Genomic DNA, 16,602 nt, shown 5'->3' on the forward strand with positions numbered 1-16,602 from the left:
TTTATGAATGAGACCGGATGCAAAGCTCACTGAGTCACCCAGCAACGGGGAGATGGACAGGGAGCAGGGAGAGAACCAGAAATGGCCAGAAAGAGGCCGAGAGAAAGAGATGGAGGCAGAGGAAGCCAGAAACCGGCAACTGAAGATATCCTGGGAGCATTTCATTCACAAAAATCAAGGCTGCTCCCTCAGGTCCCAGCCGAGTGAAGCCAAGGGGAAGAGATGGGAGGCGGGTGGGGAGATCAATACCCCTCCCCAGCATCCTTCAAAAATATTTCATCCTGCCCACCCCCCAGCTCAGGGGACAGAGCCCTCCCCCCAGTAATTTGGATTAGCGTCCAGCCCCTCACTGCCATCCAGCGCAGGGACCCAGGCGTCCCAACCTTAGGATCTCAGGCAACGAGTTCCAGCCCCCTCCCCCACCTGCAGGCTGCCGGGTTTCCCGGGGCCTTCGGGAGGGGAAGGGGCGGTCGCAGCGCCCCCAGCCCCCTTTTCTCAATGGGATGGGATTTTGTGAATGAGCAGTCACGTGACTCTGCTTCCTTTGTCCGCCCGCCTCCCCCGACAACAGGTGAAGCAGGGAAAGAGGGCAAGGGTCCCCCCGCAGGGCCTAGCTGGGCTGGGGCACCAGTATCTTGGGGTGCCCTACGCTCCTCGCACATCTGTGTTTCCCCGGGGAGTGGTCCTCAGAGTTCCTCAATGGTGAGGGTCCAGGACGGAATTTTGTGAATGAGGAGTCCTTGGAGGAAGTCCAGGACCCCAAATGGAGACCGGTACCCTAAATGGCTGCCGCGCAGTTTGGGGGCCCCCATCCCCTTGTCTTCCCAGCCGGGGTCCGCGGGGCGCCGGGGTGGGCAGAAGGCGCTGCGCGGTCCTGGCCGCCCCCTCACTGGGGCAGGCGGTCTGTCAGCCCCCGCCCCCTCGCGGCCCTCTGCACCTGCCTGGGAGGCTCCGGCCGGGCTCCGAGCGGCGGCGACGCGGCCTCCTCCTCCTCCTGTCCGCTCCGGCTCCCTCGCTGGCTCCGGCGGCGCTGGAGACGGGCACCGGGAGCCGGGTGAGGGGGGAGGGAGGGGGAACCTGGAGGACGGGTGGGGGGGAGGGGGCGGTTTGGGGGAGGGGTAAGAGAGAGGCGGGCATACTCGCCCGCTGGGTCCTAGAGCCCGGCACAGACCGCTACGAACAGCCCCCCAGTCCCCATTTTCTCAGGATGCAGAGCGGATCCTTCACTTTTCCACTCTTACGGCTCATACGCTTCTTTGGTCCCCGAGGATATACGGAGGGGACCGGGACAAGGCTTGGTCTCAGGGTTCTAAAGAGGCGGTGGTCTACAGTTTGGGCTCTAAATGGGAGGGGCTGGGTGCCTGGCCGCGTTCGAAAAGAGGTGGGGCAAAGGGAGAATTCGCAAGGGGGCGGGGTTGGAGAGACTGAGTAAGAAGAAGGTTTGGATGCTAAAGGAACCGACAAGAGGGTGCGTCATGGAAGGGGTGGGTCCACCGAGGATGGACCTCCTGGGCTGGCGGAGGGAAGGAGAGGGTCCAGCAAAGAGGTACTGCCAGATCCTAAAAAGGCGGGGCTTAGAGATACATTGCCTTGGGGGCGGGGCAGAGGAGGGGTCCCAAAGGGAGGAGCTACGTAGCAGTGGTGGTAATGGGTGGGACGGGGTGGGGGAGATAACGATGGGCGGGGCATTCTAAAGGGGTGGAGCTAAAGAGAACGTTCTAAAGGGGTGGGGCTTATGAACAGATGGCCTGGGGGCGGGGAAGAGGACTTCGGAGTTTTTCCAAAGGAGATCCAGGCTCGTCAGGGCCAGCAGAAGCAGGCTCACAGGAGGGCGGGGCCTCGAGCCCGGGGGCGGGGCATAGATCTCGGGGTCCGCCCTCGCTGTCTCGCCCACTTGCCTTCACCCGCACCCCCGTTCTTTTCGGTTATTTTCTGCTACGGCCGTTCCCTGCCCTATCCTGGGCCCAGGGGGCTGCGGTCTGAACTTTGGTCGGCTGGAGAAGTCGGTGAGTGGGGTCTTCTGGACGGAGACAGGGCGGAGCTTGGGGGAGGGGTGGAGCCCGAGTGTTGAGACCGCTGGTAGATCCGGAGCGGGAAAAGAAGATTGAGGTTTGAGGATATGCCGCTGCCTGCGAACAGGGAGGGATCCAGATGATCGACAGAGACTGGATGGTCGGAGGGTTAACATGCTCAGAACACCCGGTATTTGTTGGTCAGAGGCAGGACCAGACAACAGGTGGGGGCGGGGTGGGGTCGAGGCCAGATTCCCCCGACAATCGGGGGCGGGACCAGAGAGTGGGGCGGGGCCTAGGCCCCTGGAGAATGATTGGAGTGCTGGGAGAGAAGCCTGAGCTCCTGTAGGCTACAGGGCACAACCATCGTTAGCGGTGTGGCCCGACAGACAGACCGGAAGGCGGGCAAGACCTGAGTCTTGAAGTCTGGAGACCCTGGGCTTGGCCAAAGTGTAGGGATGTGCTTTAAGGAACCAGCCAAGGAAATAGGGGTGGAACCTTAGAACTTTAAGGGGTTGGGGCCTAAATTTCTTACCAGCAGCTTATGAGGGGTCACGGGGAAGTAGGCGTGAGCGTCGAGATTCTGGAAACTAAAGACTGGAGACGAGAGCTGAGTAGATTTTGGAGGACAAGGGCGGGGCCAATGCAGACGGATAAATTCTGGAACAGACAACGTCGTGGGGTCCCCATTGCCCTGGCAGACTGACTGGCTAAAGTTTTTCTGACCGCAGTCCTCGACCTCCATCGGAAATGGGGAACGTGCAGTCGGAGCCATCCGCGGGCGGGGGCTCCCGAAAAGAACAGGCCTCGGACCGCGCCTCTGACTCCCGCCGGACGTCCCTGGTGGAGCCCGAGGTGACCCCCTCCTCCCCGGCCATGCGCCTGGCTCGAGGGCTGGGCGTCTGGTTCCCTGGCAGCTCCGCGCCCCCGGGACTCCTGGTACCCCCGGAGCCCCAGGCCTCACCCTCACCCCTGCCCCTGACCTTAGAACTACCCTTACCAGTGACGCCCCCTCCAGAGGAGGCGGCTGCAGCCGCAGTCTCCACACCACCCCCGCCCCCAGTGGGGACCCTGCTGCCCGCGCCGTCTAAGTGGCGAAAACCCAAGGGCACTGCGGTGCCCCGGATCCGCGGCCTGTTGGAGGCGAGCCATCGCGGACAGGGCGACCCTCCGAGCCTCCGCCCGCTGCCACCGCTGCCCAGGCAACTAACTGAAAAGGACCCTGTCCCGAGAGCCCCGGCCCCTCCTCCTCCGACGCCCCTGGAGCCACGAAAGCCACCACCACTGCCACCTTCAGACCGGCAGCCCCCAAACCGCAGAATCACTCCAGCTCTGGCCACATCTGCCACAAGCCCCACAGAAAGCCAGGCCAGGCACATCGGCGAGGGTCAGACGGCCGGTGGGGCCCGCGGAGGGGCTCCTCCCCAAGCGGGCGAAGGCGAAATGGCTCGGTCTGCGGCTTCCGAGTCCGGCCTGAGCCTGCTATGTAAAGTCACCTTCAAGTCCGCACCCCCTTTGTGCCCTGCGGCAGCCTCGGGTCCCTTAGCTACCAAAGCCTCGCTCGGGGGCGGTGGAGGCGGAGGACTCTTCGCTGCTTCAGGTGCCATCTCTTACGCTGAGGTCCTGAAACAGGGACCCCTCCCACCTGGAGCTGCTCGTACCCTGGGAGAGGTCCCTCGTGCGGCACAGGAAACGGAGGGAGGGAATGGAGACGGCGAAGGGTGTTCTGGTCCCCCCGCGGCGCCTGCGTCCCACGCCCGGGCCCTACCCCCGCCTCCCTACACCACATTCCCAGGCTCAAAGCCCAAATTCGACTGGGTTAGCCCTCCTGATGGCCCTGAACGCCACTTTCGCTTCAATGGGGCTGGCGGAGGCGTCGGGGCTCCCAGACGGCGCGCGGCTGCGCTCTCTGGACCGTGGGGCTCCCCTCCGCCACCACCAGGGCAGGCTCACCCAACTCCGGGGCCCCGGAGGCCCGCGCCTGCCCTGCTGGCGCCGCCTATGTTCATCTTCCCGGCGCCCACCAATGGAGAGCCCGTGCGCCCTGGGCCACCGGGTCCACAGCAGTTGTTGCCGCGACCGCCACCGCCCACGCCACCAGCCACGCCGCCACCAGTGCCGCCACCCACACCGCAGCCTCCAGTGCTCCAGCCAACGCCGCTGCCGGTGGCCCGTCCACCCACCCCATGCTCTGGCCATGTGGAGTCAGCCCTGGCTCCCGCCCCAGCCCCTGCGATGCCCGCTGCCTTGGCTGCCGAACAGGCCCAGGCACCGGCCCAGCAGGCCCCATCCCCAGCTCCAGCTCCCATCACCGCCGATCCATCACCGCCTGCGCCCCCACCCATCAAGGCTCGCACGCGCAGAAACAAGGGTCCCCGCGCGGCCCGTGGAGTGACCCGTGAGGACGGCGCCCCTGGAGACGGTCCTCGCGAACGGACTGCAGCTACCGTGACTGACAGCAGCGGTGGAGGGGGTGGTGGCAGTGGGGCCCTTACAGCTGGGGCAGCTAGCTCGGGCGCAGCGCGCCACTGGCCGCCCTTCCAGGTGCTTAACTCTTGTCCCTGCAAGTGTTACTGCCGCCACCAGCCGCGTCATCGCAGACTGCCCCGCAACGTGTCTGCCTGGTGAGACGAAGTCTGGAATGTAGGGAGGGGAGGGCATACTTCTTTTAAGTCCTGAACCAGATTTTCCAAGATAGACCCTCCCTTACCTACAACTCCAATCTACCTGAGCTCCAGTCCTTCAGGACCCTGTGAAGCTTTCCTGACACCCTGACTGGGAAGAGGGGACACCTTGACCCAGCCCCTTGCTTTCAGACCCCCAAGCTGACCTGTGGCCCTCCAGCTACCCTGGAGCCATCAGGGAGGGAAGCTGGTTCCAGCTGGCCTAACCTTATTCATTGCCTTGACCCCCGTGCCTGACAGCACCAAATGGGGCCATGTTCCAAGCTCTTCAGGGTCGGGAGGAAGATGGCATCAAAGGGGTAAATGTACATCCCCAACTTCTCTGGACAGGGAAGCCCTGACCTAGCCCCCTGTCTACTTTGGCAACTTCTGACTCTGGGAGCCAAAGTTTTAACCACCAGGGAGCACTGATGCCCCAGCCCTTGTGCTGCAAAGCCTACTCCAGAGTCCCCAGAGCCAGGAGGGCTCCTGTATCCTCCAGCACCCCTCTCCCCAGGCCAGATCTCTCAGCCTTCAGGAGCTTCTACTCAGGGAAAGTGAAGCCCCAGAAGAGGTAAGGGCCTCACAGGCCTTTGTGGATTTTTCCCTCTTCCCAGGCTGAGCACACCCACCAACCACCTGAGCGAGCCACCCTGGGTCGCCACCATCAAGCTCGCTGGCTCCCTGGTAGCTGGGCTGGAGCACTACGACTTGCAGGCCACCCATCCCAACTGAGTGCAGTCAACGCCCTCTGCCTTCCCCTCCATGCCAATAAAATAACCAATCCACGTGCCTAGTTGCCCGTCAGTCACCCACTGTGGGCTGAAAGTAGGGTGGGGACAAGGCAGAAGTCCATCATATCACCACATAGGGTCCGTTTATCCAGCATCTGCACCGATGGGGGTGGGGTCTCATTTCCCATCAGCTTTTTTCATTTCTGAGCTGACCTGATGCCAAGCTCACATTCTAGAATAACAAATCACTCTGGAAAGGAGCATTCATAGTTTACAGTGGGAAAAACCAATTCTGGATGACTTTCTTGAAAATTCCACAATCCACAAATGGCTCAGCCAGATTTAGACTAGCACCTTAAAACATCTTCCCAAGAACTTCAGGCAGGAAATGTAGATTGGCGTGCAGGGTGGTCCTAGGTCACAGCACTAGCTCACAAAAAGGGACAAGTAGGACAAGCCTATGCAGGGGCCACACTTTTTGTTCCAGTGGTAGCCCACAGATTCCATTTTGCATGTCATTTGTAAAATTATTTAATCCACTGCCAACATGGGACACTTCATACCCTTTGCCGAAACATTCGGATACCCTGGCCCAACATTCCAATGTGTCCATTTGGAGCCTGTGCTCTTTGAGGGCCACAGGGCGTCTGTATTTGAGACCAGGAGCAATAGCCAATAGCCACTGGACAGAGGCTGCCTAGATGGTGTTATCTCAAACCCCCAAATTCCAGGTTCTCCAGAGATGATAGTTTCTCTGCCATCCCAACTGGGTATATACAAGGGTCTGGAAGAATGAATGTCAATCCACCTTTATTGGAGGACAGGTTGCACTGTGACAGTTTTAAATAACCAAGGGCCAGTGGGTTCAGACAATCATCTCCAGCTGCCGGGCATACTCGATGACTTGCTTGGCCAGTTCTGTAGAGGGGATGATGGTGTCTTCTGGCTTCTGCTGCTGGCTGGCAAAACTGTAGTAGTTGTTGGGGCCCAGGACCCACCCTCGCTGCAGGAAGGGAAGAATAAAAGATGGGTGATGTGATCCCAAAGGCTGTCCTCCCACCCCATGGAGCCACCACTCACCCATGTGTGCCACGGCTCCCTCTCCTCATGACTCCCCCTCTACCTACACAACTCTAGGCAAAGAAATTCACTCTCTCTGCTCTGGTTTTTCCATGTTCAAGACAGATACCCTCTGGGTCCACTCTAAGGATTCAGTGAATCAAAACCTTTGAAATGATATTTGGCCTAGAATAAGTGATCAACAACTGCCATCATCACCCACACTCAATTTCACCCCTTCTACAATCTGCTCTTGACTCTCCTCCTGCCTCCTAGGACACCAGGATCACTGTGCACCATGAGTCACCATTTCCAGAGGCAATCTCCTGCTCAAATGTTCCATACTAAAGGAAGCAAAGTCTTACAGAAAAAGTTGCCACTTTTAAGGAATTCTAATAAAGGCAAAAGCCAGCCCAGCATGGTGGGGCACCTCTCAAGTCTCAACTACTTAGAGGCTAGGGCAGGAGGCATGCAAGTTTATGGCCAGACTGGGCAAATTGGTGAGAACCTGTCTCAAAATTAAAAAATAAAAGGACTGGGGATGTAGCTCAGTGGTAGAGGGCCCTGTGTTCAATCCCCAGTGCCAGGGAGGCAGAAAGGGGGCAAAAGATAATATGTGCAGTGTACCACCTCCACCTGAAGCCAGGTGCTAGGCTAAGCTCATCCCACATATTAAAACTCTATTCTATGGATACACAAGCTCAGAGAGATTTGGCCACTTGCCTAAGGACCACATACAACACACAGCTGGATTCAAATCTGCACAGTCTTGTCCCCCCAGACTGCCCCACTGCTCACTAACACATGCTAAGAGCATGCCCTCCTTGGCTCCACAGCCCCTTGTCCTGCACCCCAGCCACCTTCTTAGCGTAGTCTGTCATCTTTTTGGGTGTGTTGAAGAAGAGGATCCGGGTGGCCTCAGTGAAAAGGATTTTCTCGTAGGCCTTCTCAATGCACCCTGCAATCTCGTCCCTGGGGGAAAATAATAAGGTTCCTGTTACTGAACACAACCCCCCAGGTCCCGTCCTCCTGGGCCTGACAGGTGCCAGCTCTGACCTTTCAGTGCAGCACTGATGTCTGGAATGTTCCTGCCCTATTTTACTAGCAGAGGCTGAAAGAGAGGAGTAACTTGACCAGAGTCACAAAACAAGCAAGGGCCACAGGGGACCCACATTTAGATCTCTCTGACTCCCAGAACTGTGGAACCAAATTCCAATCCCACTCCGAGATGGGAGGATTTGAGACTCTCTGAAATCCAGCCTGGGATTCCCACAAGGGGCTTTCTTCCCATAAACCCTCCTCACAAGAGTGCTGCATCCTACTTCACAGAGCCCAAGGGGTCCCTTGAATCCATGAACAGCAATAACGTAGCAAAATAGCTACGCACCAAGTTCTGGAATGGGGTTGGGGTGAGCCCTCAAGAAAAGAGGGATAAGGAAGAGCGTGGGCATTTCTGCAATGTCACATCTCTCAGGAAGAGGGTAGGTATGGGCTCTCACAACAAATGAGGTTTGGGAGAGGTATGTCTTTCACAACAAATACCCTGGTTTGTTAGAATGCTTGCCCAGCATGCATTAAGGGTTCTGGGTCCCACCCTCAGAATCTTAACAAAAAAAAAAAAAAAAAAAAAAAGACAAGTCCCTAAACCAATCAGGCCTTTAGTCCCAGCTAAGGCAAGAGGATCACTTAAGCCCAGGTTCGAGGCCAACCTGGGCAACTTAGTGAGACCCCATCTCCAAAACCAACAATAACAACAAAACACTATTCCATGTCTGTACACTTGCCTTTGTCACCCCCCAAAAATGGAGGGGCTGGTGATATAGCTCAGTTAGAAGAGTGCTTGCCTTGCATGCACAAGGCCCTGGGTTCAATCCCCAGCACCACACACACACACACACACACACACACACACAAAAAAAAAAAGGAAACCCATTCCAATCTGGTACTTCACCCAAGTGAACCAGCTGTGCCACCAACTTTGACACCCTTTTATTTTAACGATATTTTATTTATTTATTTATTTATATGTAGTGCTGAGGATTGAACCCAGTGCCTTACCCATGCCAGGCAAGCGCTCTACCACTGAGCCCCGCCTTGACACCCTTTTATACCTCAAAAAGGACTTATATGTCATACCCACCTGCCCCTGTGTAGACAGCAACCCCAGGGGCTGACAGGACTTGGTGGCCCCATTCTAGACAAGGGAAACTGACTGTTGCAGAATTTAGGTGCCCTGAGGTGAGGTTATGTGACTCATTGGATGCATCTTTGGCCCAGAGATGGACTGGAACACTTCTCAGAGAGGCAGCATGGCCCCCATCTGCTGAGCTGTATGGGTGCCACACCCAGGCTCAAGTTCGACCCATAGCCAACCATGTAAACAGCCCAAGGGACAAACGGAGAGCTGTTGTCCACAATGGCATGACCAGTTCCATTTCACAGAAAAGAACTAAAATGCTAGGATAGAAACATGCCCAGCCTACCCAGATCACGAGTGGCCAGAAAGGATTTCAAATTCAGGGCTGTCTATGCCAGAGGATGAGCTCTTTCTGAACCTCACAGAGTTCTGGTCCCCCACACACCTGATAGTGTCCAGCAGAATGTCGATGAAGAAGGTGTAGCTCTCAGCAGGGATGTTGCCTTTGGCCAGGAACACCTTGTTGTAGCTGCCCTCCATCAGGTACTGCAGAGGCCGAGGATGGAGAAAAGAGGATGAAGAAGAGCAGCACAGGGACACCCCGGCACTCCCCACCCGGGCCTCTCTCTCCCCCCCTAGCTTGTCCTGAGACTGCATCTCCTTATCTCAGCTCCAATTATACAAAGGAGACCAAGGGCTGGGGCTGGGACTGGGGCTCAGTGGTAGAGCGCTTGCCTAGCATGGGCAAGGCTCTGGGTTCGATCCTCAGCACCATATTAAAAAAATAAACAAATAAAGGCATTCTATCCATTTACAACTACCAAAAAAAAAAAAAAAAAAAAAAAAAGAGAGAGAAAGAGACACACACCAAACTGGATCTACTGGGGTTTATCCACCCATAACTTTGCCCAAACTATGCTGCCTGCCTTCCCCTCCCCTCCCCTCCCCCAGCCAAATCCTGTGCAACCTCAGCTTCAGGAACTATTTCTTAACCCCAGCTCCTAAAGTTCTCCCCTGGCCCAGCTCATTTGTTTCTCAAACACAGCAGGCAGTTTCTGCCTCAGTTTAGACTGGCTGGTTGCTCTGCCTGGATTGTCACATGATTTCATTCTCATCCTTTGCAAGTCTTGCATAAATCCCAACTCTTCAGAGTCTTTTCTGACCACCCCATATTAAATTTTGTCCACTGCCCATTACACCCCACCCTGCTTCCTTATTTTTCTCCACAGAACTTACCTGACAGACCACAGTCTTTACTTCCACTTTTGCTTATTGTCTGCTTCCTCACCTCACTGCGTTCACCCCAAGATCAAGAAACTTATGATTCATTGCACAGTCTGAAAGCTAACGAGCACCCAGGGCACAGCTGGAGCTCAATATTTGTTGCATAAATGAGCAAATATTAGTGAACCCTGACTACTCCCCTAGTACTTGTCCTGGTACTACCTACCTTAGCCAAGCCCTTACTTCCCTGCCCAGCCTCACCTGTTCAAGGGACACAGGGTGCTTGATGTAGACATTGGTCTGGATATCCTTGGCAGGTAGGCGCTCCAACTCTGTATGAAACTCAGCCACCCGGTTCTGGGACAGCAGGAAGAGGAGATTGAGGCCCAAAAGCTGGTGCATGTAGGCTGACTCGGGGAGCTGCTCCCTGTGGACCAGGAAGGGGAATCATAAAAAAAAAAAAGGGAAGGCTTAGGGACCTACCAAGCACCACCCTCTTTCATCTCCTTGAAGGATTATAGGGCCCTGGGTTTTCAGATGAAGAAACTGAGGCCCAAAGAAGCAAGAAATCCCTTATTAGTTATATCAACCCAATCAAGCAAGTGACCTCATTTCAGAAAAGTGACTTGATTTCCCCAAATGTAAAATGGGTTATCACCACAGTATCCATCTCATATAGATAGGTTAAACAAAGGTTAAGTGAGTAAGATGATCTAACCCAGGTAAAATGACTAGAACAGAGTCTTACCCAAAAAAGCACTATAAAAAAGTGTTCAATATGATTATGCCAAAAATCATCACCCTCACTTTAAGGGGGAAACTGAGACAGAGAGGTGACCACCTTATCAGGAAGTAACAAGATGTTTTAAACCAGTTTGTCTGATATCAAATTCTGAATCATTAATCCATAAAGATGTCATTCAGTTTTATATTCTGCACACATCAAGCCCCTGCTCTGGGTGGGCTGGGCCTGTAGTAGGCAATGCTAAAAACACAACTGTGACCAAGACAGTTCCAAACTCTACCTTTAGGAAGCTCACAGTCCGGTGGGAGAGACAGGGCTGGGATGGAGAAATACAATCCAAGGCTGGAGCCAAGGCAGGTAAAAGATAATGGTGGCCACACCGGGCAGAGGGGATGTAGTGTGGCAACAGGTAAGGGAAGTCAATGGATTAGATATCTACAGAAATTAGATCGTACGACCCCAGTCTCAGGACCTCCAAGTCAATCCCCTGACCCTGAAATCTCTGGGTACATAACTAGGCAGATCAGGGGTTCCCAGTAAAAGGAAGAAGCCCATTTGGATGAAACAAAGATATAAGAGTTGCCCAGTAACCACCATCCCTCCCCAGTGGCAGGGCCCAACCTCACTTGTAATCAAAGTAGTAGCATTTGAGCTGAGCCATGTAGCGCTCGAAGGAGGGGATGTCCTTGCGAAGGATGCTCCACTGGGCCCCGATCTCCAATATGTCACCTGTGAGTGACAAGGCAAGCTCTCAGGAGATGACTGGGTTCCCTCCCCCAAACCACAGCACCATTCCTGCCACAATCCTCAGCCCATCACCCCCCCCAACCCCAGGGACACTTACGGGCCAGAATGAGCTGTTGTTTGGTCAGCTTGGTCCCTGTGGTTGGCAGGAAGTTAAGCTCCAGCAGAACCAGCTGACAGGGAGGAAAGGAGGGAAGGAAGGAAAGATGGGACTTCAAATATAGGTTACTAGGCTGGGCAGGTAGCTTAGTGGTAGACTGCTTGCCTAGCATGTGCAAGGCCCTGGGTTTGAGCTCCAGAAACACACACATAGAGGCTACTTACCCTCTCTGGGGTTTGTTTTTTCCTACCTGGAAAATTAAACTAACCATCATCCCTGACTCATAAAACTGTTTTGAGTACTTCAAGGAGCCAATCCTCAAAAAGCACTCAGAATAGAACCTGAACACAAGCAAGCACTCATTTAGGATGACCTCATATCATATATATTAATAGCCCCGCTGGGGAAACAGGAAAGACACTCCAGTGCCTGACCCAACGAAGTCACCGGGATGGGAAGGACACCAGGACCTTCTGTTCTTGACACATTTTCCCTACACTCTTTGGGAAGCGGCAGCTGGGCTACCCCAAAAATCTACAGGTAGGGAGAGGCACTAATCTCCGCCCAAATCCAGCTTATACACCATTCCTTATTAAACTCAGTAACTTGGCCCAGAATACTCTATTCATACTCTTTCCCAAACAGACCTAGTCTGAAGCACCCTGAACCCCATATTATTTTTCTTGTAGGTTCTGCCCTGCCCCTGCCCCCTTTTCCAGAGATGCTCCCTTAACCTCAGATTTCTCAGACCCCAGCTTGGCCAGGTCTCACCCACACATCCCTACACGTCCCATCATCTCAGACTTTGTTTTGCAGTTCTCATTCCCCATTTAGCGTTGTCATGAACTCGTCATCGGGAAAAACCCGATACTGCATCCGGCCCCTCTGATCAGCTGGGCTTCCGAACCACAAGACTGGAACCCCTCTCTTGGTTCTGCCCTGACCCATCTCTCCATCACTCCCTCCCCACCCTGCGCCCCTGGGGCCGCACTTGGTCCGTTCCAGCCCTCTCTGCTCCTTGACCCCCTCCGAGTTCGCACTTAGGCTGTCCCGAATGTTTTGTCGTTTGGATCTCCAGGCCGCCCGGTTTCCATCGGCACCGAAGCCTCTCGGGTGGCCCGGAACTTGGCTGGGACCAGACCTCTCGTAGCACCCCTTAAGCACTTGGCTTCCTGGGCCCGCCAAACCCTACCTTGAGGCGGCCCAGCTCTTCTCCGCATTTGCTAAGATTGGGGCTTTTCCGGTTCCACTCGCCCTTGAGTTGCTCGTACATGCCGGCCGCGGCCTGCAGGATAGCGCCCGAGGCCGCCGCAGACCCGGAGCTCGGGATGCCTGTCGTTCCGTTCATGGTCGCGGCCGCCATCTTCCGTGATTTGGCGAACCGCCGGCCTCGTTTACGGCAGCGGCGCCTACGGACTTTCGCCCGGCGGAAATGGGGCTGGGAGGTGGAGCCCAAGGGCGGGGGCGGAGCTACGACTGCCCGCCTCTCCCCGCCGCGGGTGGCGAGCCGTAGCTCTCTGGGAGAAGTCCCGGAAGCCCTGCCCTTAATGAACATACCAGTTGGAGCTCCGCCTCTGTTGTCACTCAAGCTGGTGACCGGAAGTCGGCTTGCCCTAACGTCTCAACGCGCTCCTCCCATTCCAGCAGTCAATATGGCTTTCCTGGCTTCAGCTGGTGCGCTGGGGACGCTGTTACTGTCTGGAGGTTCCACCTTCAGGGTAGCTTCTATAAGCCAAGAGGTGGCGATGTGGAGCCAATAGGACAACTTCCTTTTATGGAGATATAAAGATCTATGTCGTTTATATATTTACATAAATCTATATACTATATTTATAGAATGAGATTTCATTTTACAGGGGTATGGAGAGGCTGGGTAACCTTCCAAAGCTCCAGTAGCTGGGATTTGAACCTACGTATCTAGTCTCTCTGTGCTTCTGTCCGCATTTTTCTCCAAATTTATACAAATAAGCACAAACTATTTACAAAGAACATCCAGCCCTATGGCTTTAAATGCCACATAAAAGCAGATAATTTCTAATTTTTCATGCCAGCTTTTACTTTCTTCATTGCTGCTTAGACACTACACCTGCCTATTCAGCCACTTTTTCTCGAAAGAAACTCAAAATTCTCCTTCCCCCCGCCCCACCCCCACCCCGCAGTCTTCCATGACCACCTCCCGCAGGCATGGCGCAGGGCCCCCCTCTCATTAAGGCAGCAGCAAGGCACAGCAGGCTGGACTTCATTTTCCAGGAGCAGAGGATGGCGGAATCGGTGCCCACCTGGCAGGAACCATGGCTATTTAGCAACTTACACAAACAAAAATAGCAGCTTTGCCAATTTGAGAATGTATCCATATGGACTGGTGTCGCTGGACCTTCAGAGTTAGGACAGTGATGCACAGGACAAAGAAATGGACAGTCTTCTGAACAAAGTGGAAGAAAGAATGAAAGAATTAGGTGAGGACAGGACTGGGCGAGTGAAATGGGTACCACCCAGAGTTGGAGGAGGGGCCATCGGCAGATATCAGGCCTACTGCTGATGGGTAGGTCCTACTGATGAGTACAACGGAGATGAGGAGGTGTATGATGAAGACCCACCTTATCCGAACATTAAAATTCTACACCCGAAGCAGTTCAGAACTATTCTTGTCCTTAGCGGGGATGTTAATTTGGCAGACAGTGATCTTGCCTATACCTGGGCTATCATGGGCAGAGGCAAAAATCACACTGGCAAAGATGAGCTGATGCTGGGAGGCAAAGAAGAGGGTGTATTAAGTGAAATAGTCAAACTGAAACCAAAGATGGTCACTATGGTAGAGATTGACAAATGGTGATTTGATGGATGTAAGAAATATATGCAAAAAAACATGTGCTAAGGATCTTAGTCTTAAAGGAGACTGCTATCGGGTTCTTGGGTTTTTGTTGTTGTTGTTGTTGTTGTTGTTGTTTTGGTGGCACTAGGGGTTGAACCCAGGGCCTTGTGCATGCTAGGCAAGCACTCTACCAATAGAGCTGCATCCCCAGCTCCCCATCAGCTTCTGATAGAAGAATGTATTCCAGTACTGAAGAAGTATGCCAAGGAAGGGAGAGAATTTGATTATGTGATGATTTCACAGCTGGTCCAATCTCCACATCTCCAGAAGAAGATTCCACTGGGAGTTTCTCAGATGGATTCTTGACCTATCAATGAAAGTATTGAGACAGGATGGGAAATATTTTACACAGGGCAACTGTGTCGATTTGACAGAAGCTTTGTCCCTCTTTGAAGAACAGCTCAGGTGCCTCTGTTGTCCTGTGGAATTCTCAAAGGAGATGATCTGCGTCCCTTCATACTTGGAATTGTGGGTATTTTACACTGTTTGGAAGAAAGCTAAATATTGAAGATGAATATTCCCTTAATCATGTGTGCTGCAAACAACTTTCCTAACCTCCGAACGCTGTACATGACATCAAAATAACTTCTTTAAAGTCTCTCTCTCTCTCCCCCCCTATATTTATTTATTTTAGTTGTAGTTGGACACAATACCTTTATTTTATTTATTTTTACATGGTGCTGAGGATTGAACCTAGGGCCTCACATATGCTAGGTGAGCACTGTACCACTGAGCCACAATCCCAACCCAAATTTTCTCTTTTAATTATTATTTTTAATTTTAAAAAGCAAATGGAAAATGTATATTTTGATGAGCGAGGGTGTTATTTTTTGAAAGCCAGCTGAAGGGCATTTAGATGGTTCAGCAAAAATTGCCAAGTGCACTGACTGCCTAGAATGTAATATTACTTATTCTGTATGCATTTTTTTTTTTTTTTTTGGTTTTGGTAGACTGAAATTTGGATGTCTGGAGGAATGAGCATCATTGTTTTGTTCTGGAGGGAAGTTCTTGATGGTGATATGTTTTCCCAAAAAATGGATTTAGATATTAAAATTACAAAGGAGACAAAAAATATTCTCCAAATCAGCTCCATGGGTTTTCTGCACTGCTGAATTCCTATCTCTACATTTGGCATGTATTAGCACACAGTCAATAAATATTCGTTGAATGAATGACTATGTCAAATTGTGGCATTTAAAGCCTTTTAAACAAAGAGCCAGATGTGGTGGTGCACGCCTGTAATCCCAGGGGCTCAGGAGAAGGAGGTAAGAGGATCACAAGTTTAAGGCCAGCCTCAGCAACTTAGCAAGACTCCAGTCTCAAAATGAAAGGGCTGGGGATGTAGATTAGTGGCAAAGCATCCCTGGGTTCAATCCCCAGTATCAAAAAACAAAAAAATAAAATCCAGGGGATGGACTGCATTGAGACTATTGGCTAGACAGGGGATGGAGTATGGAAGCCACTTCCCCTTTTTCAGGTCCAATCTCCTCTGTCCCTTCCTGAAAGCACAGTTTCCTTCTAACTGCCCTCCCCCACACATGAGCAAAAGTGGGATCTGATTGGCTTAACCCAATCATTGCCCCCATCCCTTTGGTAGTGTGATTGGTAGGGTGGTGCTCTGTGACCCAAGTTTATCCACTCAGAGTGGCTGACAGGACTCTGTCTGACAATGTTGGATCCCAGGCCCTTCTTTCTCTGGACAAGAGGATGTACAGCCTTTGATGATGAGGATGGTTGTCTTGAGGTCAGAGCACACTCAGAAGAGAGTAGCAAAACAGGGTAATCTACCGAGAAATGACGCCAGGATCCTGCAGACATTGAGATCTGTATCTGTAGCTTCTGTTGGGCATGGTGTCATACACCTGTAATCTCAGTGACTGGGGAGGGAGGCTGAGACAGGAGGATTACAAATTCAAGACCAGGTCAAATTTGAGGTCAGACCTTGTCTCAAAATTAAATAAAAAGGGCTAGGGGTGTAGCTCAGTGATAGAGTGCCCCTGGGTTCAATCCCTAGTACCAAAAAAAGCTGATGGGGGTGGGAGGAGCCCATGAATTACCATCTCCATGTAGACCATCTGAGTGAAATTTTTACTACTGCAACAAAGATTAAAATCCTAACCTCAGATGTTGGTGTTCAAAATATTTAATCAATCAGAACACATTACAGGCCACAGCTATGAGCCTCAACCATGGAGGACCATGCGGGGTAACAGGGAGGCCTGAGACACTCTGGGTAGAAATGACAGCAGAGGGAGGCAGCTGACCTGATGGCAGGTCACTCATCACTTATTCATTCATCTCCTCTGGCCTTC

General features: G+C 53.1%; 2 protein-coding genes and 1 pseudogene across 3 annotated transcripts; 2 read left to right on the forward strand and 1 right to left on the reverse strand.

Annotated features, from left to right (window-relative positions):
* The first annotated feature begins 1,903 nt into the window (after positions 1–1,903).
* Ggn (gametogenetin) lies at positions 1,904–5,410 on the forward strand. 2 transcript variants are annotated; one of them, XM_026412177.2, is made up of 3 exons: positions 1,904–2,006; positions 2,744–4,636; positions 5,293–5,410. In XM_026412177.2, exons 2-3 carry the CDS (start codon positions 2,763–2,765, stop codon positions 5,408–5,410), a joined length of 1,992 nt encoding a protein of 663 aa, XP_026267962.2. In that variant the 5' UTR covers positions 1,904–2,006; positions 2,744–2,762. The 2 variants fall into 2 exon arrangements, with proteins under 2 accessions (XP_026267962.2, XP_026267963.2); XM_026412178.2 differs by lacking the exon at positions 1,904–2,006 and having other exon boundaries at positions 2,741–4,636.
* Positions 5,411–6,202: 792 nt separating this feature from the next.
* Positions 6,203–12,973, reverse strand: Psmd8 (proteasome 26S subunit, non-ATPase 8). The gene is made up of 7 exons (XM_026412168.2): positions 12,611–12,973; positions 11,419–11,491; positions 11,201–11,303; positions 10,091–10,256; positions 9,051–9,151; positions 7,329–7,440; positions 6,203–6,412 (listed from the first exon to the last, which is right to left on the reverse strand). Exons 1-7 carry the CDS (start codon positions 12,971–12,973, stop codon positions 6,275–6,277), a joined length of 1,056 nt encoding a protein of 351 aa, XP_026267953.1. The 3' UTR covers positions 6,203–6,274.
* A 617-nt stretch (positions 12,974–13,590) lies between these two features.
* LOC113199270 (spermine synthase-like) lies at positions 13,591–14,798 on the forward strand (annotated as a pseudogene).
* Positions 14,799–16,602: the final 1,804 nt, after the last annotated feature.

The sequence above is a fragment of the Urocitellus parryii genome, chromosome 15 (assembly GCF_045843805.1).
Source record: "Urocitellus parryii isolate mUroPar1 chromosome 15, mUroPar1.hap1, whole genome shotgun sequence".
NCBI lineage: Eukaryota > Metazoa > Chordata > Mammalia > Rodentia > Sciuridae > Urocitellus > Urocitellus parryii.

What these genes read in the sequence shown, in the direction of transcription:
- Ggn (XM_026412177.2), top strand. Translation starts at nt 2,763, where the DNA reads ATGGGGAACGTGCAGTCGGAGCCATCCGCGGGCGGGGGCTCCCGAAAA. An exon ending in CCCCGCAACGTGTCTGCCTG is followed by an intron (nt 4,637 to 5,292) that starts GTGAGACGAAGT and finishes CCCTCTTCCCAG; the next exon opens with GCTGAGCACACCCACCAACC.
- Psmd8 (XM_026412168.2), bottom strand. Translation starts at nt 12,973, where the DNA reads ATGTTCATTAAGGGCAGGGCTTCCGGGACTTCTCCCAGAGAGCTACGG. An exon ending in ACAACAGCTCATTCTGGCCC is followed by an intron (nt 11,304 to 11,418) that starts GTAAGTGTCCCT and finishes TGTCACTCACAG; the next exon opens with GTGACATATTGGAGATCGGG. An exon ending in TGACAGACTACGCTAAGAAG is followed by an intron (nt 6,413 to 7,328) that starts GTGGCTGGGGTG and finishes CCCTTCCTGCAG; the next exon opens with CGAGGGTGGGTCCTGGGCCC.